General features: G+C 39.9%; 1 protein-coding gene and 1 long non-coding RNA gene across 2 annotated transcripts; both read right to left on the bottom strand.

The window, feature by feature from the left end:
- Positions 1-1,381: 1,381 nt before the first annotated feature.
- On the bottom strand, positions 1,382-4,391 carry LOC139714237 (N-terminal EF-hand calcium-binding protein 1-like). Its single transcript, XM_071625953.1, has 5 exons — positions 4,272-4,391; positions 3,663-3,772; positions 2,703-2,780; positions 2,271-2,362; positions 1,382-1,438 (listed from the first exon to the last, which is right to left on the bottom strand). The coding sequence occupies exons 1-5, from the start codon at positions 4,389-4,391 to the stop codon at positions 1,407-1,409; spliced, it is 432 nt and encodes a 143-aa protein (XP_071482054.1). The 3' UTR covers positions 1,382-1,406.
- Positions 4,392-10,250: 5,859 nt separating this feature from the next.
- Positions 10,251-11,735, bottom strand: LOC139714234 (uncharacterized). The gene is made up of 3 exons (XR_011709688.1): positions 11,602-11,735; positions 10,703-10,727; positions 10,251-10,370 (listed from the first exon to the last, which is right to left on the bottom strand). It is a non-coding gene; the product is annotated as an uncharacterized lncRNA (long non-coding RNA).
- Between the last annotated feature and the right edge of the window lie 15,682 nt (positions 11,736-27,417).

Genomic DNA, 27,417 nt, shown 5'->3' with positions numbered 1-27,417 from the left:
GAACCGTACCCCGGGCGTCAGAAATCAGGTGTTAAAATGTGCAGGAAACTTGAAAGAAAAAAGTCATAGAGCATCGCAGCGAGAGCATTGCGTGTTGCAGAGCAATCGCGCGAAATGTCGAGGGGGGGCCTTTTAGGCCCCCCCCCCCCCCCCAGTCTTTTTAGGGTTAATGTTATGTCAGTGTCACACCAGACAGGTACAAATTACATACAACTGTTGTATAAACTTGTGCATATTTTGTTCTCGCAAAACAGAGCCTCTTAGTTCTTTAGCATACATACAGATGCAAAATGGTATTGCTTTGATATCACTTAAATATATAAGATGCACTTAACTGTTCAACATATCTACATGACATAAAGACACAATACTACCATTAAGGTTATTCAGTATCAAAAACTACACATAAATACCTTGTTTGGTCTACGACACACAAACCTACAGAAGAGTTTTCATAGCTCTCGTGCATCTGCCTCTAACACCACATACTACTTCAATCATTTCCTCCTTTCATTATTGAAGAGACACAAAGTAGCCTTTCATCATTGGAAAGAAACAAAGTTGCCTTTCATCATTGAAGAGATTCAAAGTAGCCTTTCATCATTGAAGAGACACTAAGTTGCCTTTTATCATCGGAAAGATACAAAGTTGCCATTCATCATTACAAGATACAAATTAGCTGTGCATCATTGAGAAGATTCAAACTAGCAGTTCATCTTTCAAAAGCTACAAGGTAGCCTTTCATAACTGAAGAGATACAAAGTTGCCTTTTATCAATGAAAAGAAAAACTGACTTGCCTGATATACAGAACATGTCACTAGAGTAGTAGGACTGACCTTATGCACTGATCAGGGTTTTCCACCTTCCTGCACTGATAAAGTTGTCTATCAAAGTGATAAACAATGGAATGTCTTTCTAACCCTATGCCTGCAGGCTATTTACAGTACACAGCAATACAATAACACTCATCTTTAGCAGTTTGATAATGAAACCATTTCTGTGTTCAATCATTTAATACACTTAAAGAACACATTTTCCTCCTCCATGAATATGATTAAGAATAGCATAAAAATGCAGACTACTTCATTCTTCATTTTCATTACCATACTTTGCACCAAAATATCTTGCAAATCACAAGTAGAATAGGCAGTCCTAGTTTATGTCATCTGGGCTATCAGAATGCAATCTGTTTACTCTAAAGCAAATTGCTAATTGTTAATTAATCATTTAAAAACTCAAACATACCGACAAACATAATATTTCATGACACTTCTTTTGGCCTGCAGAAGATAAATATTGGCATGTGCCTTATCACAGAAACGCATTGTACACAATAACACAAACTAAGCATTAGATCTGATGAAATAAACCAAGGATTCCAACAAAAATTGATTGCATAAGTTCATCAGTTTGCATCAGTCTTGATGATCCATTTGGCTGTGGGATAAAAAGAGAGAAAGCAAAGTGTCAGGGTTTTGTTAGCTGAGCACATCTTGAGTAATCACAAAAATGAAACAAAAATGCAAAAATAAGAAATCAATACATGGTGACTGTTGGAGAAAAAAAAACAAACATCAATCTACTTCAGTTCTTCTGTGTAAACACTGTTTAGAGAGTCTTCCATGCCTGTATTTGAATAGTTACTCCACCATATGATTATCTTGAGCAGAATTAAGTATACAAGTCTTTTGTTTTGTCATGCAAATGCAAATTAAAGCAAATATAGCTAACCATAAAAACCAGAAATGTTCATGTGTATTCTAATTTCACAAATTTCGTGAGAGATTCACAAATTTAAAATGCACATGAAAGATCTTGTTTACACTATATGCATTGAATTCTAGTGGCATGCCGCCAATATTCCTTGCTTTACAGTATGCACAAAATGACCTCCATTGGATGTAAGAACAACATTTTGTGTACGAGAGAACAGAGGATGTCCTTACGAAACCGGTACAAGCTTTTGAGTATTGCAACACAAGTCAAACACTCTAGAATCTACAAGAAACATCTTTACATCATTCTGTCTTCATTTCTTCCTGAATCTAAAGCTCCTTAATGATTAGCTGATTTACATAACTACCTTTTGGTGAGTCGTAAAATTTTGATATGTACACTGATCAGGATCCTCTGATCAAATAGTTAGCATTGCACAAATATGGCTCCTGTAATAAATATATTGATTTTAAACACAATTTTCCCACTATAAGCCAGGGTTAACAAGAGTTGAATTTGACTTCAGCTATCATTGGGGTAACATGACTCTCACCTGGTATGGCCATTGAGGACAGCTGCTCTGGTTTGTCCAAGAGATCCACGTTCTCTCGACGGAAAGACTTTGACTTGGCACCAGCAAAGTTCCTGCAAGAACACAAGACAAGCTTATCAACAAAGGACATGATACATAAATACTACAAAAATACCACAAACCATGAGCAGTTACATCTGGTACAGAAATCCAAACAAACAAACAAACAAACAAACAAACAAATAAACACAAACTACAATAACAGTGAACACATACTGAGCAAGACTCTTTTTTTTTTTCTTTTTATACTGCACAATTTATCCTGACAAGCAAAGTATGGAATTGTTTGGTTGATTTTCTGCTGAACTAAATATATGTAATATGGAGCTACCAGAGTCAAACCTTGGCAAAAGCCACTGCTGGATCAATAGAGATCAAAACAAAGTGACTCACGTTTTCCAGTCCTCTTCTGTTTCCCAGATCTCGTAGACGGCATAGTTACAGGTCCCCTCAAACATTCTCACACTGATGCTGCGGTTGTGTAGGAGTGGAAACAATAGAAATACAATGCATGACATTACTGGGTAAGTATACCTTTCTGAACATAATTTTATCAACATGTAATAAACTTGATGTTGAGAAGATGAACTGAAGTGTTTCCAATTAGTACCATATTGTTGTACTTGTATTAAGGTTTCTCTAGGTATTGATCATTCTTACGACTATTATAGTTTGCCTACAATATATTCAGATGAATATATTGCAATTCTGCAAGGGGGATAGCGATGATAAATGATGATGATGATAATAATCATGACTACAAACATCATCATTTTCATTATACTAATAATAACAATAATGATAATAATAATAATCGTGAAAATTTTATTATGACTACCATCATTACTTTACTATTCTTGATATCATTATTACTAGCTTTGAAGAAAAAAACAAATCACTATATTCCAAGTTTATCACAAAAGTAAAAACATTTAGAATGGGGCATCAAGTCTTGACTTCCTGAACTTCATCTTTGAAACTTTAGTTTCAAGACACACACACAAAAAAAATAAGTAAAGAGGCAAAATTAGAACACAACAATTTTCAAACAGTACAACTACTTGACTGGATTAGGCATCCAGAATTCTGCTTTGTTGAAAGATAGTGATGGCTGTTTATATCAAGTATTTATATATCCTCTGAGAATTGTTCACTCAGCTTATTCAATCTTATAACTTTCCATAAGAACATCCTATTCATAGAAGAAAAAACAGAAATAAAGTCAATTTCCCTAAGTCTGTGATTAGTATACTATTACTGAAGCACTCTCCTTTCAAAATATCACACCGGTGATGCACATATAAGTCTTAGACTGACAAGAAAAAATCTTGCAAAGAGGACACAATAGCTTACCTCACACATCCATCATCTCTTCCTGCTGCATCAACGTATGTCCTCAGGTTGTCACGGAAACTTCTATCCTTTTCCTCCAGTACGGCGAACTTCCTGCTGACAATGAATGCCTGTGGAGCGTAATCGTGAATAGCTGCAATCAGCAACATATAATACTGACCTGTGACAGTAAATCTAGTCCTGTTGGGGGGGGGGGGAACAACTAGCAATCTATATTTCATGAGGAGTTATATCTCACATCCTAATTCATGACAGAGATTACGAGAGAAATATCTGTACTTGTTCCACTGTCTCTTTGTAAGTTAGTGTATACGCTGTTATTTTCGCGTACAGATATTTTCCTGAATGAGGTCATAGACATTTTCGTGAGATGTTGTTTTTGCGATAATGACGCTGCCGCTATTAAACATAAATGTGCTATTACCCTAGCGCATGGAGACATTATCGCGTGTTGTTAAATTCATGATCCAACTAAGATGCACGAAAATTAAACCCTTGCGAAAATAACAGCTTATACAGTAGTAGATTTGTGGGAATATATCCTTGCACCCGAGACTCTGGAATGATGTCAACAAAATGTCTGAACATCAGGAAATAAGCTTTTCTCACCAGAGATCCTTTGTTGGTCTCAGTCACAGTATCTTCATCCACGGGATCAATCTTGACCTTCTGCTCCAGACGTGCCACCAGGTCAGCAAGACGACTGACCTCAGCAGTCAATAGATTCATCCCTATAAGTGCGGGAGAAAAAGACAATTACATGAGTTTGTGTCCGTGACCTTTGACCTTGTGATGAACTTTCAACTCCCCAAAGGACATCCACCATCCAAGTTTGGTCACAAACAGACATATGGATCAAAAGTTTGGAGCCATAATCAACTAGAAATGTCGCTACAGCGACTGGTATGCCTCCACCATAATGCATGTTTCTCCTAATAGGTCTATAGCACAATGTCTTGACAATGTGTGATGACAGTTTCACATAATTGGCAAAATATTAAAATGACAGGTTTGTCACAAATGTGCTGAATGTTCACTTTCCTTGAACTATGTTTAATTGGATGAATGACTAAATTGTCAGAGTGCAGGTATTTGGGGATTTGAGGATTTTTACTTGACTCTGACCCTTTTATAAGTTTATGCACTGAGTAATACACAATGTATGGAGAAAAAGTGTAATTTCAGTATGGTAAAATATTTGTATTTAAACCTGGCCTTTGACCCTTGACCTTTGGCCTTAAAGTTTCAAAGAGAATGCTGTTTGGTAGAACATGCATAAATATGTAATAAATTTCATGATAATACCTTGATGATTTTCGAGATATGGAGGAAGAAGGGAAATCTAGCACTTTCACTTGACCTTTGACCTTTGTGACCTTTTGGCAAGAAACTTCCCACAGAATATCTATTGGGTAATACATGTATATATCAAGTTTCAAGAAAAATCCTGCAGGCATTGCATAAATATGAAGGAAGTAGTGACATTTTGAGGAGTTGACCTTGACCTTTGACCCCCTGACCTTTGATCCATGACCCCTAATTCCCTAGATAAGCACTGCCAGTCAGTACATGCTTATATTAAGTTCCACGAAGATACCTTAAACCATTTGCGAGATATGGAGAAAAGCGTACAATTTCAACATTTTGACTTGACCTTTGTCCCTCAACCTTAGACCTCATGACCCGAAACTCTCTATGGAGAATCTTTATTTAGTAGTACATATATACACAAAGTATCAAGAAAATACCTTCAGGCATTGCATGGATATGGGGGAAATAGTGAAATTTTGAGCATTTGACCTTGACCTTTTGACCTTTGACCTTGAGCATGTGCACCGAAACGTTGATAGGCACAACTTCGCCCATTCATAAATGTACATGCCAAGTTTCATTAGGATACCTCAAAAACAGTTTTTTAGTTACGCTGTCCACAAAATTGATTACGGATGGAAGGACGGACGGACGGACGGACGGACGGACAACCTGAAAACATAATGCCTCCGGCACTTCGTGGCGGAGGCATAAAAACTTAACATAGGGCCCTAAAAGTTCATTGACCCCTGTCTATGACCTTTGACCTTGTGGTGACCTTCAACTCCCCAAGGGACATCTACCATCCAAGTTTGATAACAAACGGACATATACATCAAAAGTTATGAGCCATAATCGAAACGCGCCGTAAAAACTTAACATTGGGCCATAAAGTTCATTGACCCCTGCCTGTGACCTTTGACCTTGAGGTGACCTTCATGTTTGGTAAATTGTGTAACTTTGAATAACCACTCTTCCCTCCATGTTTGATTGAAATTGAAGTCCTCAGTAGAGAGTTATTCAAGTGTTTGTAGCGTTATGGACGGACGACAAACGGACAGATGCCGCAGGCGATCCCTTAGTCTCCCCTCACCCCTGGTGGGCTCGACAAAAATCACTTCCTATCTAACCACATGAGACCTTTTCTGAAGAGCTATGAATAAAGGTAAGAGCAATAAAAATTTCTTAAAATCTACTGAAAAGAAAATACTGTCTGTTTTCCCCAAATTATGCCACCTTTAGATGTCTTGGATGGCATTCACTGCAACTACCAAACAGAACCATGAGTGTTTAAGACTTTAACACTACCCCAGCCGCCACAACTACACTGCACATGTGGGAGGGTATTTGCTGATTGCTTGATTGAGTTTGTGTGTATACCAATGTACTCACCTTCTCCTGGCACACTGGTCTGTGTGGACAGTTGACGTCTTGTCCGTCTAGCTACCCAGCCAGCGCTGGAGCTCCGGACGGGCTCTACCACCGCCACCTGACTACTTCCAGGTCTATTTCAATGGTGATACAAGTTGGAGATAATCAACAGTTTTGACCACACACTATCTATACAGCCATGAGTTGTACAGCACTTTCTTTAAAACAAAACATTTACATATTTAAAAAATAAAATTATTTCAGGAATATTCCGGCATATACGGTATATTCATATTCTGAAATATTTTAATCTGTAAATATATAAAATTGTCTGAACCCGTTATTGTCTATCTGATAAATGAAAGTCACTATTGTCTGAACCCGTTATTGTCTATCTGATAAATGAAAGTCACTAAATACTCTTTTTATCATACAGCTAAATGACCAAGTTGCTCTGGTCATCTTCCACAACAGATTGACAACTCAAATAGCAATCTAGTCATCTACTTCCTAATATATCAGACATATTTGACAAACTTGGCTGTAATCAAGAGACATGGTTCCTGTCACTACACCTGACATCGACTCCTAGTCTTGGACCTCACCTGTCCTTCAGGGTTTCATGTTCCAGGTGGTCACAAGCAAAGTCCAGATTTTTGGTCAGGGCCATAAACTGTCCAGAAACTTCCTTCAGCAAGAAGCGAGTAGTGAACTGTTGGTGGAAGGTCTCCGTAGGATACTCCTGGGAATACAAACAAGGCAATTCCTGATTAAGATAGAGTTTGAATTCAGGACTACTGAAAATACTGGCTGTCCAAGGGCGGATCTAGCTTTTTGCTGGGAGGGGGGGGGGGGGGAAGCCAATGACGATGGGTCATGACAAGCAAAAAAAAAAGTCTTCACATCTCTTGCTACCACTCTTCTCCCAAAATCGGCTGACACAATGATGAGCAAACAAACAAACAAAAGCAAAAACAAAGAGGAGGGCCGGGATTTAAACCACTAAACAACAAAACAAAACAAAGAGAACAAAAAAAAAAAGAGAAAACCACGAATGGGGTTGAAGATGACTATCCCTCCCACTGATCTGTCACTGCTGTGATTCTTGTTTTCATCAAAGGGCACGTCAGAACAAATCTGACTAATGACACCAACAGACTTTTAACTATAATCACTTGCACATTATCCAGCAGCAGTTCAGCTATCATCCATACCAGGTACAGAAGCACAAAATGTACGTGTCTGAGGGTGCATTTGTCAACTCCTTTTCTCGGCAGAAACAGGTTATCCAAACAGCTTTCAAGGAATTTTTAAGAGTTGATAAACGCAAAGCTGTTTTGAAAGCCCTTTAGGAAAGCCTTTACGAAAGGGTGCGTTTATCAACTCTCCTTTCTCGGCAGAAACAGGTTATCCAAACAGCTTTCAAGGTATTTTCACGAGTTGATAAACGCAAAGCTCTTTCGAAAGCCCTTTAGGAAAGCCTTTTCGAAAGCCCCAAATTTGTGGCTATCCAAACAGGTTTCCTAAACAGGTTTTCAGAAACCTGTTTGTAAAAGCCTTTTGGAAGTTGATAAACGCAAAGCTGTTTTGAAACGGCTTTGTAGTCTTGTACTTCAGTACTTGTACTTCTCCTCAGGTCGAATAGCGCAATGCAGCTGTGCAGTGACAGGCCAGTTAAAAAATCGTTTTCGCGAAGAGAGTTGATAAACGCAACTATTTTGAAAGCCGTTTCTAAAGGGCTTTGGAAAGGGCTATCAAAAGCCGTTTAAACAGGGGAAAGTTGATGAACGCAGCCAAAGTCTCATGCCGCCACTCAGAAATATTTGAAGTATGTGCTAAACTGGAGCTGCCTCACAGATAGTAAGACAATTGATTCATGTGGCATTGCATCGTGACTCGTCACTCTCAAAGGAAGATATGTCTTTATGATGGTAATTGCTTTTCGCCGTCCCTTCTTAGAAAACAAGCGGCACTTTAATAGTACAGGCAGTCAGGGCTTTGGAAAGGGCTCTCGAAAGGGCTATGGAAAGGGCTTTCGAAAGGGCTATCGAAAGGGCTATCGAAAGCCGTTTAGAACAGGGGAAAGTTGATAAACGCAGCCTGAGACAGATTTTTGACACTCACTTTCTAATTCCCCAAAACTGTATAGCTAGGTATGTCATAGTAGGGAGGTGGAAGAGAGATGGAAAGTGCTCCTTGGGAAGCTACCACAGGGTGGGATTAAATGGGATAAAATTCAGGATTTGATTGCGATAACAGCTCAGATACCTGTCATCATAAGGCCAAACTGACCGCAGCTGGCCGGAGGTGAGCAAATCTTGAGTAATCTCTCCTCCACTTCCCTGGTCATAGCACTGACATAACACACTTTTGTTCATTCAGCATCAAACATTATATACACAAATATTCACAATTACACTCCATATTCACACTTGTAGATACAATCTTTCTGGTTCTGAAGTGATCTTTATATCTATGATTCAAAACCAAGGGAAGACCTAAGGGGGAGCCCTGTACAGACCTTTATATTTCTGGAAAGCAAGGTGCTTACTTACATCTGCCATTTTCTGCAGAGCTGATGACACAAAGCCAGAAAGGTCTTCTAGGCTGGCAAAAATGTCCTTAAAGGGTCCCAGGTGGCTCTTGAAATACTCTGGGAGGGAAAAAATGGGAAAATAGAATTAACTTCGAATGACAACCCCCCCCCCAAAAAAAAAAAAAAAAACAAACAAACAAACAAACAAACAAACATATTTCTGTTCAAGCGTTTTTTCTGTTTCTGAAGATTTCCAAGAAACACTGTAAATATTTGATTCACCAAAGCTTGATAGATTCTACGCAGAGTGTACAATAAGTAAATGAAAATTTCAACACCACGAAAATTTCCACTTTTACAGTACTTTGCAGCACTCATCAATTGCTTGTTACCCAAGGAAAAAGGTACTGCTAACTTCTTGACCGAACTGCAACATGAAATTAATTACTGCTCTACCCATCATATCCAATGTTAGCTCGACCTGATGTCATGCAGAAGCACGGCATCTGCCTATCGCGACACTTGTGTACAGCGACAGGGCTGTGCATAGTTAATCCAATGTGGGAATTCACTATTTTTTCTCATTGAAAAATGATGATTCTCTGTCATTCTACCATGTGGTCCTAGATACGGAATTGAACCACTTTGACTTGTGATATTGTCTCACAAGTCCAAATTTTTAAAACAATTATTCTATTTGCAAAATATATTGAACCAGTAACATTCAGAATAAAAATGTATTTTCCTAAGTGACTGGATCAAAGATAGAATACACAAATGTAAATTTTATGTTTCAGATGTATAAATCCCCTAACAAGAATACAGAGACTCCAACCCAAAGCACCCTCTGATCTGGAGATTCTCCCGCCTGCAACCCCTAGCAAACGGGAGACTCCATGTTGATGTGTGCGAAGTTCCTAGGGTTCTAGATGGTCTCTGGTGTTATCTAAGGCTTATTTTTTCAACGTACGATAGCAATAAGTAAGAACTCCTTTCCAACGGGAGACACAGAGCCAGGGTGGGAGAAATTAAATCTCAAGCGGGAGAACGGGAGATTTTGCAAAAATGGGTTTTCGGCGGGAGATCTCCCGTCGAAAACGGGAGAGTTGGAGTCTCTGAGAATAGCTAGCAAAATCTCAAATGTTCAAATGCAGAATTTTTTATTACACATTTTACATGCCTTAATTTCACATACATTCAAAGGATTACCATAAGTTGTTGTTGTTTTTTTTTTGGTCTAATTGCTATAAAAATATAAGCATCACTAATATACACCAACTGTGGATTTCATCCCAATTCTTTCAAAATATAAGCAACAGGGATCAATGACATTACATGCAGATAAATGTACACTCACCGCATAGCTCCCGTGTCAATGTTGTTGGTGTTGTGGGTATCTATTTGATGAAAGAGGTTCTCTAACTCCTCATTCGTCAGGACCCCATCCCCAAAGAAGGATTTGAATTCATCCAAAGAAAGACAGTTGTCATCTAGCAACAAACAAGTAAAAACAAGGAAAAGATGAGCAAGACATAATGAATGAAGTGAGGTACAAGTTTAATCTTCATCACCACCTTTCACAAACTGGAATTGTTATTGACCATTTTTGTTTTCTCATACAGAAATCTGCAAGTTTTATATAATATGTCTGAGAAAAAGAGGGAACAGGGTCTACCCCATGATGGAAAGAACAAAACAAAACTGAGCTAATCTGGCAAACACAGGAAATGTTCTTTTAATATGTACTCGTCTCTAAGTTGTCAAAGTTATTCATCAACTTTATTTTCATTTGCTTTGGAAATTATTTCTTTGTTCAACTTACCATTCTTATCTGCCCTTCTAAAAACCTGAGAAATTCAAAGCAGAGAGAGAGAGATAGAGAGAGATAGAGAAACAAACAGTGAGAGAAATACTTAGTCAAACTACTTAGTGCTTTTTGATCAAAGTGAGTTGAATTTCAAGAAAGAATGGATTTGTTGATTTTCTTTATTTGTTGATTTTCTTCAAGGTTGAATGACAACCATAGGTATCAATTACTGAACTCATTTTAACTACACATTTGTATCATTGATGGCTACTGAAAAAAAAAAAAATACAGCTGAGATAATTAAAAGTGTGATCCACTTAATGCCGCATATCCCTGTCACACCAGTCACAAGGAAGGGGGGGGGGGGGGGTGTTTCATACTTTTAGAGTTTTGAATGACCTAAGAATGACTGCAACACTATGGAGAATTTCAATAATTCAGCACAAGAACTGAACACTAGTCGTTCTTTTAATCCAATGCATGGCCTACTCCTTATATTATGAATGATGTTATCTATTTTATAATTTTAATTTTATCTTGTAACGCCACGGTTAGTGGAGTCTACATGGCTACATGAAAAAGTCTCCAAAATCTTCATTTTCATTAGTAGGTGAGTGTAAGTTGAGCAACATTGAAGACATACATAGCACACCATTTTTTAGTAAATCTTTAATTATAAGATCGACTTTGCTTCTTTGTGAAACAGGCCCCTGGTCCTGAAGTTCTACACTAGAAATAGGCGTCCTGATCGACAATTTGGCTTACTGACAGTGAAACAACAACTTGGACGTTAACCGCAGCAGCGACCCCAATACGTACCCATTTACAGCTCCCCGCGCCGGGGTTACTTGGACGTATAAAATGAAACCTCGTCCTCTGAATGACAACTTAAATCAAAATGTAGCAATACTCACATCAAGGAAAACAGACATTCCCTTCTCTATTTCACCAGACATTGTAATTTTGCTTGTGACAGTGTAGATTTCCGACGAAAAATAATTTCGAGCTGACCCTCAGAAACGCAGGAGCACTCAAACAGCAAACGCGCCACCGGTTGTCTCTGCATGTGTGGATACTCAATACGTACATGATTGTGTACACCACATACTTTATCTGTGTAGAATATCGATAGAGATCAGGGCCAGGGGGATGCGAGATACATTTAACAACAGGAAAATCGTGCGAGTTGTGGATTTGATCGCTAAAGTGATAATCACCATTTGGGCGGAGTTGTAGAACGGCAGCTTTTGGACTGTAAAATGTAAAATTTTCAAGCTCGCTCGCTCCGCTCGCTCGCATGTAATCGTTATGCTCTCCTGATATTGCTGCCAGTAATTGCTAGGAGTTGCGCCCGATGCGCCCCCTTAAATTCCAAAGCGAAAAAAATATAGCAACAAACGGCAGGGGTTTTTTTTTTTTTTTTTTTACTGTAAAATGTCAAAATATTCAAGCTCGCTCGCTCCGCTCGCTCGCATTTGATTGTTATGCCTTTCTTCTTATGTTGCTGCCAGTAATTGCTGGCAGTTACGCGCCCGGTGCGCCCTCCCAATTCATTTCCAGAGCGAACTGTAAATATAGCTCCAAATGTTTTTTTTTTTTTTACTGTAAAATGTCAAAATTTTCAAGCTCGCTCTCTTCGCTTACTCGCATATAATCGTTATGCCATTCACCTGCAAGATGTTGATGCCAGTAATTGCCAGCAGTTGCGCGCGGTGCGCCATCCCTTAATTTCCAAAGCAAAAAAATATGGCTACAAACGGCAATTTTGGGACTGTAAAATGTCACAATTTTAAAGCTCGCTCGCTCCGCTCGCTCGCATGTAATCGTTAAGCCATTCTCCCGATATTGCTGCCAGTAATTTGTCGTTTCACACCGTCATTCCATAATCCATTTGTAGGGGGACAACCCCTTCCAACAACCTCCCCCCTTGCTCGTTTCGTTTGTTCGGGCTCGGTCGCGTTCATGACATCAGTGTAAGAATTATTACTAGAAGTTTATTTGAATTATACAATTTATAGGCAACTTGTTCAATAACAATTTACTTCAAAATGTACTGATACCTTAAACAAGTGGGACTGTTTGAAGTCGATAAAACACGCAAAATACCTGCATCAAATTGCACCATTTACAACATCAAAATGCAAAAAGTGCTCACCGTGGGAGGGGGACACTCCCTCCCACATCCTCCCCCTCGCTCACTCCTCTCGCTCTTGCTCGGACGCGTTCATGATATTCAGTGTAAATATTAAAACAGGAAGTTTATTTGGATGATACTATTTTATAGGCAAATTGTTCGATATCAATCTATACATCAAAATATACTGCTTTACTTTAAACAAGTGGGACTGTTTCAAGTCGATAAAACAAGTGGGACTGTTTCAAGTCGATAAAACAAGCAAAACATGCATTAAATCCCCCTTGCTCTCTCCGCTTGCTCGGGCTCGGTCGCGTTCATGACATCAGTGTAAGAATCAATTCAAGAAGTTCATTGAAATGATATAGTTTATAGGGACATTGTTCAACAACATATTCCATCAAAATGTACTGCTAACTTAAACAAGTGGGACTGTTTCAAGTCGATAAAAACACGCAAAAAGTCTGCATCAAATCGCACCATTTACAACATCAAAATGCAAAAAGTTCTCACAGTGGGAGGGGGGGGGGGGGGACAACAGGCACTTCCACACCCTCCCCCCCCCCCCCTTGCTCGCTCCCTCGCATACTAACACCCCCCCCCCCCCCCCCAAGATGAAATCCTAGCTACGCGGCCGGTGCCCTTTCCCCGCTTGGTTTCCCTCAAAAACAGTAAAAGTCTAGGAATTGAGAGCTTTCTATATTCCAAATGTCTGTTCGCGTGCATTTCAATTTCGCGAATTTCGCGAGCGCCAAGATTCGCGAAATTAAAATGCACGCGAAAGTTCTTGTCTACACTATATGCATTGAATGCCAGTGGCAGTTCGTGAAAATATCATGCCACAAAAAAGGCCGTCGGCTCCAATTCGCGAAAAATTCATGCCGCGAATATATCATGTTTTACAGCATGCTCACGACTGGAGACCCCATGGAAGACCATCTAGTGCAGGTGTATATATCCATGCATCTTGTCACGTCGAAAATGAAGGCAAACAAACAAACATAACTTGATACCTCTCCACATGAGGGCGAATACTTTCTGAGAGGAACTTCCCATATGCATTAAACACACACACATACACACGTACACACACACACACACACACACACACACACACACACACACACACACACAAAAATTAACCAAGGAGCCCGACCAGACGCCTTGCGAAGCACGGCATCTACATCAGCGACAGGGCTGATATAGTTTGCACACAAGTAACAATCTTTACCGTCTATATTTTGAATTGCAAGAATGACCAATACAACTTGCAAAACTGTATATATCACATTTACTATATGATATCATCGTGACGTAAAGTCCCTCTACCCCTCGGCTAGGATAACAACACACACGCTTCTTTAAATCTTTATACGTTTATACGTTTTTGAAAAGTACATTGTATAGTGTTTTTTACCTATATAATAGGTATGATTTTGTCTGAAATGCAGTATAGGCCTAATTATTCTATTATACTGTATGCATTCACAGGTGCAAATTCAAAACATACCATATGAGCTATGTGGCAAGATTTGCGACCGACATGACAAATTTGTAGCATTGATAATATAACACTTGTGAAATGATTTTTTTTAATGATTATCATTATACTTTTGGCATTTAGTGAAAAAAAGACATATAAAATGACATCTTTTACGCTAGACATTTTGAGTTTAGGAGGAATGATTTTGCTAAGAGTTAGCGCGAGTGATAGTATCATGGTATATCGTATAAAATATACCGCTATATGATATGGCTCAGTGACGTGCTTTCGTGCAGTTGATTGTCTTTTCTTATACGTGTACCATAATATTGCTAATGGCGGCGGGTCGTTCAATGGCCAGCTTTGTTTACCTGCTCGTGCGTACTCTATAGTATTGTAAGGCTCGGGTTCTCTCAGCTCTCTAGCACTCATCACATGTACACCAACAGCAGACTACAGCAGCACACACGTGGGTACACCAACAGCAGACTACAGCAGCACACACGTGGTACCTGGAAGGAGTCCCCTGGCTAACTAACTTGTAGCCAGTTTATTCTTCGTAATTTAGCATGGGTTCACATGAAAATCCAGGTTGTAACATGAATATTCATATACAGAATCAACATAACAAAACATGCAAATAAGGAAACAAAGGTTACAGCTAAATATTCATAATATGTAAGTGATGTGTAGGCTTGGGTGACTTTGGCATGTTTTCAGTATTACAGGGGCCAATGGATGTGAAGTGAAAAGAGCGGGAAAATGTCATGTGATATGTGGTGTGTCTGTGATAGGTGAGGTGCGTGGATGCATGTGGATGTGAATATGTATGTAGTGTGGGTTGATGTATTGGTGTGTAGAGGGGTGGTACATGTTATAACAGAAGGGGGAAAACACTGATAATAAATGGTTCAAAATAAGTCCCTACAGTATCAAATCTCTGTGGAGCGCTATTTGACCGCAGAGAGTCACATGATGGGAGGTTACGTAAGGACAAGTAAGTCTGTGATACAGGTACGTACGTACAGTATGAAAGTGCCCATTGTTGTACCGCTATATGTGGCGAAATAGGGGGTTCCGCAGCTTGAAACTGTGCAAGTTTACGGAACGATTACACATCATAAAGTATTAAGTAGATCGAGCGAGTCCACAGGCCACTCCAAACTACACTTGACATGCTGTAAATAAACAATAATAACCATTATCGCCTTCTCATCATGCATCTTCATTCCCCACAGCATCCGTCTTTTTCAAACATTGATTAAGTTCAATAGTATGTAGGCCTATAAAAATAATAATAATGGAGAGACTGTTATAAAGTGCTCACTCCACCTAGGCCTATAGTATTCCTATGCTATAATACACACGATCAGAACGGAACATTACATTGATTTTGATTGACTTTTAGACGACATCTGGTATACAGTATATCTATCCATTTTGTCTAAGTACCCTACTAATCTATGCCCAATTCATATCAGTGGTGGATCCAGAGGGGGGCGCATCGGGCTCGCGCTCCCTTCATTTTTTATTACAATAAAAGAAATAAAATGAAAAAAAAAAATGAAAGGGAAACCCGGAAGTGCAATGGCATCAATTTTTTGCCCCCCTCCCTTTAAGGATATCCTGGATCCGCCCCTGTATATTAAGTCAAAGTTGAAAATGGTAGGCTCTATAAATATAATATCATAAATTCACCTCGTGTGTATAATGTTACGTAGCTCCACGGCCACTTCGTCCTCAATTTATTATCATACTCGTGTTATCGTCCTCTTTTGGCTTGTGTCATCTTTTCTTTTTTTTCTTTTTTGGTGAACACTCATCATTCAGTTCACGATCAGATGATTGTCGAATCGTGTGATGATGATGACGTAAAGACGGTAATTCTTAAGCCTTTAGTAAGTTTTTTTTTCTATTATATTTCATGGTGGGTATAGGCTCTGTAGTAGAAAATAAAAAGTATGATAATTTTGTATTTTCCGGAAAAATAAGCAGAGCCTATTTATAAGAATGTGCCATCGCAAACTTGCATTTTCGGGAGATTGTTTATTTCTTTTATATGAGCACTGATCAGACTATTACAGCATTTTGTCGAGACAAGTGAATAAAAGTCGGATGCTGTAACAGCAATATATAATAAGCATGGGAATCAGTAAAAAAGCATCAATATGTCGTAATTCAAATTGCCGCATGCTGCGCCCCCACCTCCCCCCCCCCCCCCTCATCGATGACTGCTGCAAAGAGTTTGCGAACGGACGAGACGCTGTTTTAGCTCTCTTTGAACCATTTGACTTAGGTGCATGAGAATATCCAGGGAGGTGAGACATCTCACCTCCCTGGAATATCCTAGAAGGGGGCTCAGTTTATACAGTCTATGTCATTAAAAAAAAGTGTCAAAAAGGATAGGAATAGGCCTACAATAAAAATCAAAGACTATCTCAAAACAAAGAACCAAGCAGGGGGATCTCTTTTCGGGGTCTCTTTTCATTGCATAAAGTTTATACCACTTTGTTAATAAGATGTTAGGCTATTATTCGCCTTGGGAATAACGGAACTTGGTCAGTTGTACAGCAACAATAACGCGCTGCCCATTATGGTGGTTCAGCATGCTCGTGGGAAAAATCTCCGATTGAATGACACTGTGAACGCCATGTGCAACGTCACCTTCAAGTTTGTTTTTTTTTATAAAGGTTCTCTGGTACACACACAAAAAAAGATTACCTGTAGTTGTAGCAGGTTGATCCTCGTGACTCAATAGGTCCTGTGTTCTTGTGCGACGAAGGATCATGCTGTTTGATGCCCGAATGGTCCAACGCATTTTGCAAAGAGTGGCGCTCTAGGCGGGTACATTAATCTCCACCATGCACATGCCGCTACCCACTATTGTTCTTGTTCTTTTCACCCCCTCATCCTTTTGTCTTTCTTGCAGGCCTACATACCCGTACCTCTTTTTGTCGTTTGCATGAAAGTTCAGTTTAGTGATGTGTGAACTTGGGAAACGTCAACTCGTCTCGCACAATGGCCTAGCATAGATAAGTTCATATGCTTGGTGCAATTAGAAAGGCGTACAGCACATCAGATTCTTGGTGCAATTGCCATGGAGCTACTATAGTAGCCCAATGATGTAATATAAAAAATGTAATTTCATTTATGTATGTATGTATGTATGTATGTATGTATGTATGTATGTATAGGTATGTACGTATGTATTCATATGCGTATTTGTGTATTCATTTATCTATTTATTTTACATTCATTCATTCATTTTTATTTATAGGTTTTCCCGGCCAATTTCGCACTTTTGTCAGTCTATTTGATAAAAGGTTCATTCAATTTAGCGAAAATCCTCGTCACTGCACATTCTGTCATTCAAAATTGCAAGTTGGTCATTCAATTTAGCATTTCGATCAATGAAATTTGCTCACGTGCCTTTCGAATTCGTATAACGGTCCTTCAAATCGGCACATGCTCTTCAGTCATTCAAATTCGCCAGCACTGGCCGAAAAGGGTAATTCAGTCATTCAATTTCGGGTATGGGCAGTGAAATTCCAAACATGTTCATTCAAATTAACGTCGTGTTATTTCTTTTTTTGAAAAGGTGAGAACATTTAAACGCGTATTTCTATGTGACTTTTTGTTTCATCCACGCACTGTTAGGCAGTAAAAGTATCATATATTTGACCCTATATAACTCGAGTTTGTTGTTCTAAAGCCACTTTTCTTCATAAGTCATTTTAGGCCTACATGTACCAGTACTACAGATCAACTTGATCTTCTTACAGTTACGACAGCACACGTTAGATACAGACGTATTTCTCAAGAAGACAGAAAAACTATTATAGGAACATATATTGATGATCATAACCATGACTTCGTAGAACTGGCCGACACACTCGGAATAAAGCACTCAATTACGGCCAGATAAGTTCGGATTGAGCAAAAAAAAAAAAAAAAAATGTTGCCAAAATCTCTCAAATAAATACGCAAATATGAAATGTAATGACGCTTGCAAAACAATAACTATGTTGAAAAAAAGGAAGAAAGAACCGAAGCATAAAATCATACGTGTTAAATTGACTGCAAAAGATGTAAATTAGATGCCCAAAAATGAATTCGAATGAACGAGTGCAGCATGTCCCTGATCACGTGACTATATCATTCTAAATTGAATGGACGAATAACAAAATGGTGCTTTTTTAACGAATTTCAATTGAAAAAATGCTAGATTGATAGAATGAGGCTAAAGGTAATTTGAATGCTCCAAAATGAATTTGAACGAAAAGATCATGAAATTGAAATACCAAACATGCCATCTATACTCTAAGTTTTGCTAAAGTGAATGCAGCAATTAGGAATTGGACTTACAAAAGTGCGAAATTGGCCGAGAAAACCTACATTATTTTATTTATTTGCTTATCTATTATTGCCAATTATTGTGTCTGCACCGTAAGAAATATTATGTCTATGGTGGAGCAGTGAACAGCATGTCTCATTCATTCCATAGTCATCCATCTCACCGCCACCCTTGTGTAGCCGGGAAATGTGCAAACGCCGGGAATTGTGCAAACGTCTCGCCAGGAAATGTGCAAACGCGGGGAAATGTGCAAACGTCTTGCCAGGAAATGTGCAAACGCCGGGAAATGTGCAAACGTCTCGCCGGGAAATGTGCAAATTTCATCAACGGAAATGTGCAAACATGACGCCGGGAAATGTACAAAAGTTCAATTTTGCCGGGAAATGTGCAAAAATTCGCCGGAAAATGTGCAAATTATATAATTTAGCGATATTGTGTATAAAGATAGTAGATAAACTCCATATCAAAACTGCCCATGAACTTCCACCATTTATATTTTCTTAATGAAATCCTTGACAGATTTTCAACAAAAGTGGCAGGTAGCACGATTATGGCAATGGGATCTCGATTTGTTTATAGTAACCACCCCCCTCCCGAAAAAAGGGGGGCCTCAAAGTCCCAGAACTACGGTTTTATCGAAATTCTTCTTATATTCTCTAACCAAATAAGAATGAGCTAGGTTGGTTCTATAAAGACATTGATGACAGTAGTTCAAGTTTAAAGGCAGATCCAGGGATGCAGGGCACTGGCCATAAGTAGGGAGGAGGCTTCAAATTGAAGCCTCAGAGTCCCTAAACTAGTGCTATGAAGACATCAATGACTGAAATTGCATGTTTGATTACGACGGAATCAGGGGTGCCCGCATCGCGGGGGGGGGGGGGGTGATGGGGAGGAGAAGAATTTTCTACATTTTCAGTATCTTCTTGAAAAGTCTACGACAGATTTTCACCAAACTTGTCAGATAGCCTCATTACGGTGATATGATCTTTATAAGTTGAAATTAGCCACCAAGTAACCCCCCCCCCCCCGGTCGAAGGGGGGGGGGGGTTGAAGCCTCAGAGTCCTTAAACTCTGGATCGTTAAATCTTCTTCTGTCGAACAAAAAAGATAAAGTGCCTTAAAGTTAGTGCCTTGAAGACATTAATGACTGAAATCTCATGTTTGATTATGGCGGATCCAGGGGTGCCCTGATTTTAAGGGGGGAAGTGATGGACAGGAGGGGGGTTGTCCACATTTACTGCATCTTCTTTATAAATCTCAAGAAGGATTTTCAACAAACTTGGCAGATAGCATCTTTACGGTGATATGATCTTTATTAAATTTTGTTAAAATGAGCCCCACCCCCTCCCACCGCCGGGGGGAGGGGGGGGGGTGTTGAAGCTTCAGGTCCCTATAAACTCTGGAATTTGTAATCTTCTGTCGAACCAAAGAATATAGTACTATGTTATTATGAAGATACTAGTTACTAAAATTTCAGGTTTTATTATGACTGGTTCAGGAGTGCCCTGATAAGGGGGGTGAGGGGAGGAGGGGGATTTTCCACATTGTCTGCATACTGTAGTCTTGTAAAATCTATGACGGATTTTCACCAAACTTGGCAGATAGTATATTTATGGTGATTCGATCTTAATTTGTTAATGACCCCCCTGAAAAGGGGGGGGGGGTTGAACCCTCCGAGTCCCTATACTCTTGATTGTTTGTTTGTTTGTTTTTTAACTTCTGTCGAACCGAAAAAGTTCGTGCGATAAAGACATTAATGACAGAGATATCATGTTTGATTATGGCGGGTCCAGGGGTGCTCTGGTCGGAGGTAGGTGGGGGTGAGGGGGAGGAGGGGGATTTTCAAAATGTTCTCCATCTTCTTGAAAACTCTATGACGAATTTTCACCAAACTTGGCAGATAGCATCCTTATGGTGATACGCTCTTAATTTGTTAAAAAGAGCCCTCCCCCCTCCGCCGAAGATTGAGGTGGGGGATAAGGGGGGGGGGGGAGTTGAAGTCTTCCATTCGCTAAACTCTGCACATTTCTGATCTGTCGAACCGAAAATAAAAAGAAGATAGAGCTAAGATAGTGTTGTGAAGACTTTCATACCTCAATTATACCGGATCCAGGGGTGCCCTGATGGGGGCGGGGGATAATAAGGGGTGTTGCGGGATGGATGATGAAGAATGTATTTTCAGCATCTCCTTAAACAAATCTATGACAGATTTTCAGCAAACGTGGGAGGTAGCATCACTAGTGTAATAGAATCTCACTAAACGGCTACAAACCGGGGGGTGGGGGGAGCGGGCGTGATTGGGGTGAGACGAAGGCTCAAACCTAAGGGATTGAGAGTGAGTATATATCTCTCTCACCATACGTATAAGAGAGATATAAAGATAGTACCGCGCTTTTTTAGTAAGTACAGTTAATGCATGGAGTATAAGGTTCACTAAGGGATGCCCAAAAAGGGGAGGGGTATTAAGGAGGCTTAATTTTCACATTTTCGTCTTTTTCTTGAAAACTCAAGAAGCATCACTCGGGTAATAAATTCCATTTCAGCTTAAAAAAAGCCTTCTGTACAAAAGTGATGGAGCTAATAGAGTGCTGATAGTAAATTCATGAATTAATTTCAAGGGCGGGGGAGGCGGATTTTTCACATATTCAGCTTCTTCTTGAAACCCTTAGATATTCGCCAAGCTTGGCACGTAGCGTAGCGTATTTATCTGGCGATATGACCTCAGTTTGTTTAAATGAGCACTGCCCCAACCCATAAGAAGGGAGGAGATGGAGCTCCCCCTTCCCACCATCTCCGCCCCTTGAACAAGACGAGGGGAGTGGGGTCGTTCGCGTGGAATTCAGAATTTTCTGGAAAATCCTATTATGAAAATAGGAATACATTCTTGAAGAAATTTTCTTTACAACCAAGAGTAATTGAACACAATTTTATCACATTTTTAGAAGATAGACGTATACTTTGATGAAATTTTACGTCTGCTTATGACGATCTGAGGGGGATACCTTGGTGTTATCCCCCGCTTTGGGGAAGGGTAACAAATTGGACTTGTTGCCCCTTCGAACAAAGTGGGATTCTATTACCCTATAGAGATGCTACCCGTCCCACGTTTGGTGAAAATCTGTCAAAGATTTCTCAAGAGGATGCAGAATATGTGAAAATCCCCCTCCCCCTCACTCACCCCCCCCCTTATAGGAACACCCCTTTATTCGCCACAATCAAACGTGAAATAAAATTTCATGGCATTAATGTCTTCATAGCACTAACTAAGCTCTATCTTTTACGATTTGACAGAAGAAGATACAAATTCCAGAGTTTAGGGACTCTGAGGCTTTAACCCCCCCCCCCCCTTCGGCGGTGTGTGTGTGTGTGTGTGTGTGTGTGTGTGTGTGTGTGCGTGTGTGTGTTTGTGTTTGGTATGGGAGGGGGCTCATTTTAACAAATTAAGAGCATATCACCATAAAGATGCAATTTGCCAAGTTTGGTAAAAATCCGTCGTAGATATTTCAAGAAGATGCTGAAAATGTGGAAAATTCCTCTCCTTGCCCTTACCCCCCCCCCCCCCCTCGATCTGGATACCCCTTGATCCGCCATAACCAAACATGAAATTTCATTCATTAACGCTGTGTCTTCATAGCACTAACTTAGCTCTATCTTTTTCGGATTGACAGAAGAAGATTAAAATATCAGAGTTTATGGACACTGAAGCTTCAACCCCCCCCCCCCTTCGGCGGTGTGTGTGTGTGTGGGGGGGGGGGGCTCATTTGAACAAATCAAGATCATAATTATTACCATAAACATGCTATCTGTAAAGTTTGGTGAAAATCCCTCTTAGCTATTTCAGGGAGATGCTAAAAATGTGGAATATCCCCTCCACCCCTCCCCCCCCCCCCCCCCCCGATCTGGGCACCCCTTGATCCGCCATAATGAAACATGACATCTCATTCATACATGTATTCATTGCATTAACTTAGCTCTATCTTTTTCGGTTTGACAAAAGAAGATTAAAAAAAAATCAGGATTTTAGGGACGCTGAGGCTTTAACCCCCCCCCCCCCCCTCCTTCGGCGATGGGGGATGGGGGGTCATTCTAACAAATCAAGATCATGTCATTACCATTAATGTGTCTGTACCTGCCAAGTTGGGTGAAAATCCTTCCTAGATTTTTCGAGAATATGCTGAAAATGTGGAAAATCCCCTCCCCCTCACCCCCCTGTCAGGGCACCCCTGGGTCCGCCATAAACATGAAATTTCAGTCATTTATGTCTTTATAGCACTAACTTAACTCTACCTTTTTCGGTTCGACATATGAAGAAAAAACATCAAGCGTTTAGGGACTCTGAGGCTTCAACTCCTTCCTCCCACCTCCTTCTTGGTGGTGGTGGTGGTGGGGGGGGGGGGGCTCATTTTAACAAATTACGATCATATCACCATTAAGATGTTATATGCCAAATCTGGTGAAATTTCCTTGTGGGGTTTACAAGAAAATGCCGAAAATGTAAAAAAAAAAAAAAAAAAAAAAAAAAAGAAAAAAGATTGTCGCTTAGACAGGTGGTAAAGATGATAATGGTTCATGGGCAGCTTTGATTGAGAGTTTCTCTTCCGTCTACGAGTATACATAATATAGGTGAAATTAATGGTTTGCACATTTCCCGGCAAAACTGAACATTTGCACATTTCCCGGTGTCACGTTTGCACATTTCCCGTTGATGAAATTTAGAGATTTGCACATTTCCCGGCAAGACGTTTGCACATTTCCCGGCGTTTGCACATTTCCCGGCTCCACAACCCTTCCACTGTCACATTCTTATCGTTCTCTGGTTTCTTTCTCTCATCACGATCTTCTGATATGCTGACAGCCACTTTCTATTCCCACTTCCTTTCCGCTCCTCCTGTCATTTGTCTTCACCTCATCTCACGATATCAGCGATGTAAATGTAAACAACACCGGAAAGTCACCGGGACATGTTTTGTAAACATGATGTACAGTGATGTATCAAATGTAAATGTGTTGGAATAATATGCTGGAGAACAATGAATAAAGAACACTTGCATTCTGACTCCAGAGCCAAGCAGTCATGACTCCATTATTCTCCTGAGTCCACAAGCATCTAACTTCCTCCCACAAAGCATACAAATGGCGACGAGCATGTAGAACTGCTGCGTGTACAACAGCTGCCTCCATCATGGAGGAAAGGGAGGAGGAGATCGACGAGGACAATGAGTAACTCCGAGCTACAGCTGAGACAAAATGTGACCATGGCCCTTGCACCGCAACCCACTAACAGACTGTGAACAAAAAAAAAAAAAAAATGACTGCATGCGGGCCTGCAGAGAAGAAACCGATGTGCCGACGATGATCACAGGAAAATGACCATGACGAATACTTGACACTGCCCGAGGACTTCATGACCAGTAATATTCTGAGAGAACGATTTCGACATGCAAGAGACTTTGCTGACAGAGCGATCACGCATCGCCGAGTGGACCAGCCATCCACGGCCCGGGCATCGAGAGTAATGCAGCATGGCCTGACCAGCACTTCACTGACTTAACTGAGGAAAACCGCGATCGAGCATCGCCGAGTGGACCAGTCGTCCACGGCCCGAGCATCGGAACCATGCAGCATGGCCTGACCAGTACGAGAGAAAACGCGATCGAGCATAGCAGGGTGGACTTAGATTTTCATCCACGGCCCGAGCATCTGATATCATACATGCACTTCCCCACATGCAGCATGGACAGACAAAGAAAATCACAACACCGGACTGCGACCATACGGGAAACCGAGATAACAAGTGTGGACTTAGATTTTCGTCCACGGCCCGAGCATCCAATACATGCAGCATGGCCAGACTACAAAGAAAATCATATCGGACAGATGACTACAAGAAATCACCATTTATAGACATCGGAATGACGACTACATCGGAGTGATGACTACATTGGAGTAACGACTACATCGGAGTGATGACTACATCGGAATGACGACTACATCGGAGTGATGACTACATTGGAGTAACGACCACATCGGAGTGATGACTACATCGGAATGACGACTACATTGGATTAACGACCACATTGGAGTGACATCTATATCCATTCAATTGTGCATCAGAGCGACGACCACGACCGTGACATCTGTGACTCTGTGACATCAGTGACTAACAGGAAGACGCTAATTAGTTTACCTATGGAATACATGAACATGGACTGCCCCTGACTACTAGAATGTGAAAACTGTAACTTAACTTTTGTGTATATAACTGATCCAGTCGGACTTGAAGTAGAAAAAACACAACTTGGACTTATAAAAAAAAGTGGACTAATAGAAGCGAAGAACACTCAGCGGAGAATTACCAGTGCCACAAGAACTTTTAATACACTGTAAATAGATGATGATGGTTTTTGTTTTAGGACTGTGTGAGAACAAAGTGACCGGCGAAATGTTTATAAAAAAACAGAAGAAGGGTAGAAAAAGGGCCAAGGGGATTCCAAGACAGACTTTGTAAAGAAGTGTAATGTTCAATCATTATGTTTGATTGAAATGTGTAACCCTTTATTATGTTTATAAGATGTGTATTCACAGACTAAGTTAGGACAACTTGACCCCTGTTTATATGCTTGTAATGAAATCCATATTGCATTGCTCGTATGACATGATTTCCATTCGTGCATTGTCATATTATCGGAAATGTTCACAAGTGTGCTAAAAAATGTATTCACGTTTAATAGCAGACAAGAAATGCAGTCTTCGTACTCTGATATTTGGCTTTTATCTTCCATTCTACACTCTGTACTCTTATCTTCTGTTTCTATGGTTACGATACGATGTATATGAAAGTTTGTGGTACAACTTTGTTGGTATACCAAGTCAAATGTAAGTATGCAGAGTACATAAAAACTCATGAAGTACATTTTGATGTATTGATTTCTATCTTCACAAGTTGATGACTTTAGATATCCTTACATATACAAGTACATGTATAACACAGTGCATGGATTCATATTCCACTGAAGTTTGACATGCAGAACATAATTTGTTTCAGTCTATCATGACGGTGTTTTGCTTGAAAATCGCTCGTGACTGTATTCCGTATATTTCTATGTCTATTGCTCTTCCTTAACTCTTGGCTATCATTTCATTTTCAGACAACATAAGTCATGTGTTTCTTTTCCAAGAAGGGAAGGGATAGTGTGTCCGCACAAGAAACATTATGTCTATCTATGGTGCAGCATGTGAATAGCATGTCTCATTCATTCCATAGTCATCCATCTCACCGCCACCCTTCCACAGTCAAGCTCTTATCGTTCTCTGGTTTCTTTCTCTCATCACGAACTTCTGATATGCACTTTCTATTCCCACTTCCTTTCCGCTCCTCCTGTCATTTGTCTTCACCTCATCTCACGATATCAGCGATGTAAATGTAAACAACACCGGAAAGTCACCGGGCGGGACATGTTTTGTAAACATGATGTACAGTGATGTATCATAACAAATGAAAATGTGTTGGAATAATATGCTGGAGAACAAAGAGTAAAGAACACTTGCATTCTGACTCCAGAGCCAAGCAGTCATGCCTCCATTATTCTCATGAGTCCATAAGCTTCTAACTTTCTCCCACAAACACAAAACCAATCTATCTATTTGTCTTGTTTTCACAGGGGGCTCCATCAGTAAGTTGGACACTGATGTTCTGGAGGCCCTGTCAGTGGACAATAAACACATGTATTCATAGACATCAAAACAGCATGATATCCACAGAAATAATTTCAATACACATAAGATACATACAATCAATGTACAATAACATACAAGTAATTATATAAAATTTGTGATTACAAAACATATATGTCTACTATATAATACAGTATATCTGATATATCACGTCACCCCTCCCCCCCCCCCCCCCCCGCTCCTATATTCTCAATTCTTTGGCAAAATTGCTTTACTTAATTTGTTTTTGGATATCTCAGTCCCGCATTTCTCAACCGATTTTATCATCTAAACATTTAATTCCTCTAAGAATTGTAGGCTCTGTTTATTCCTGATAAGTTGTTTCTAATTAAACCCGAATATCCATCTCGGCCAAAACCGTTATACAATCCCTTAAAAGCTGCATCACAATTAGGAAATTAAGAAAGTGACGGGTTTTCAGACCTTGATTATGGGAGTGTTGACGAAACAGTAATTCTATCTATCACTGCTTTCACACAAAAGGTATAGGAAAACATACGCCTATAAATAGGCCCTTTTGATTATCCGAAACTATGAAACTGTTGCTGAATGAAGACAATGCCTGACAAGTTGGATTGCTGTGATGGACAAAGATTTCGTCCGTAGGAATTCATCAAGAAAGAAGAATTCATAGAAAACTTCCTTGCAAGCCAACAGGAGGCATATTATTTTATAGAGGTGGCTACGATTTTTACATTGTGACATGCAAGCATGTCTCAAAAGAAATGTATAATTTTGATGTCAATTTAGCCAGTATATGAGTGGTAAGCAGACACAAAATCACATCAATAGTCAAGAGCTTATGCCTCAGTTCCCCACCTCAATTTCAATGACATTAATCACCCCGCCGAAAATGTAATCCCCTCGAGGAGACCTAGGCAGTCATTCAGGGTCAACTACATTATCAGATTCAGAAGTTCGCTAGTGGTCAGTGCTATATACTTTTCCATAAAACAATAGCTTATAAAAAGAAGTCCAGATGGGATGGTGATTAGTCAAAACTTTCCCCCAATGTACATTGAAAG

Source organism: Diadema antillarum, unplaced genomic scaffold (assembly GCF_040938485.1).
Source record: "Diadema antillarum isolate AM-2024a unplaced genomic scaffold, OU_Dant_1.0 seq00002200_RagTag, whole genome shotgun sequence".
NCBI lineage: Eukaryota > Metazoa > Echinodermata > Echinoidea > Diadematoida > Diadematidae > Diadema > Diadema antillarum.
The sequence above is the reverse complement of the archived record's forward strand: the minus strand, read 5'-3'. Positions and strand labels throughout refer to the sequence as shown.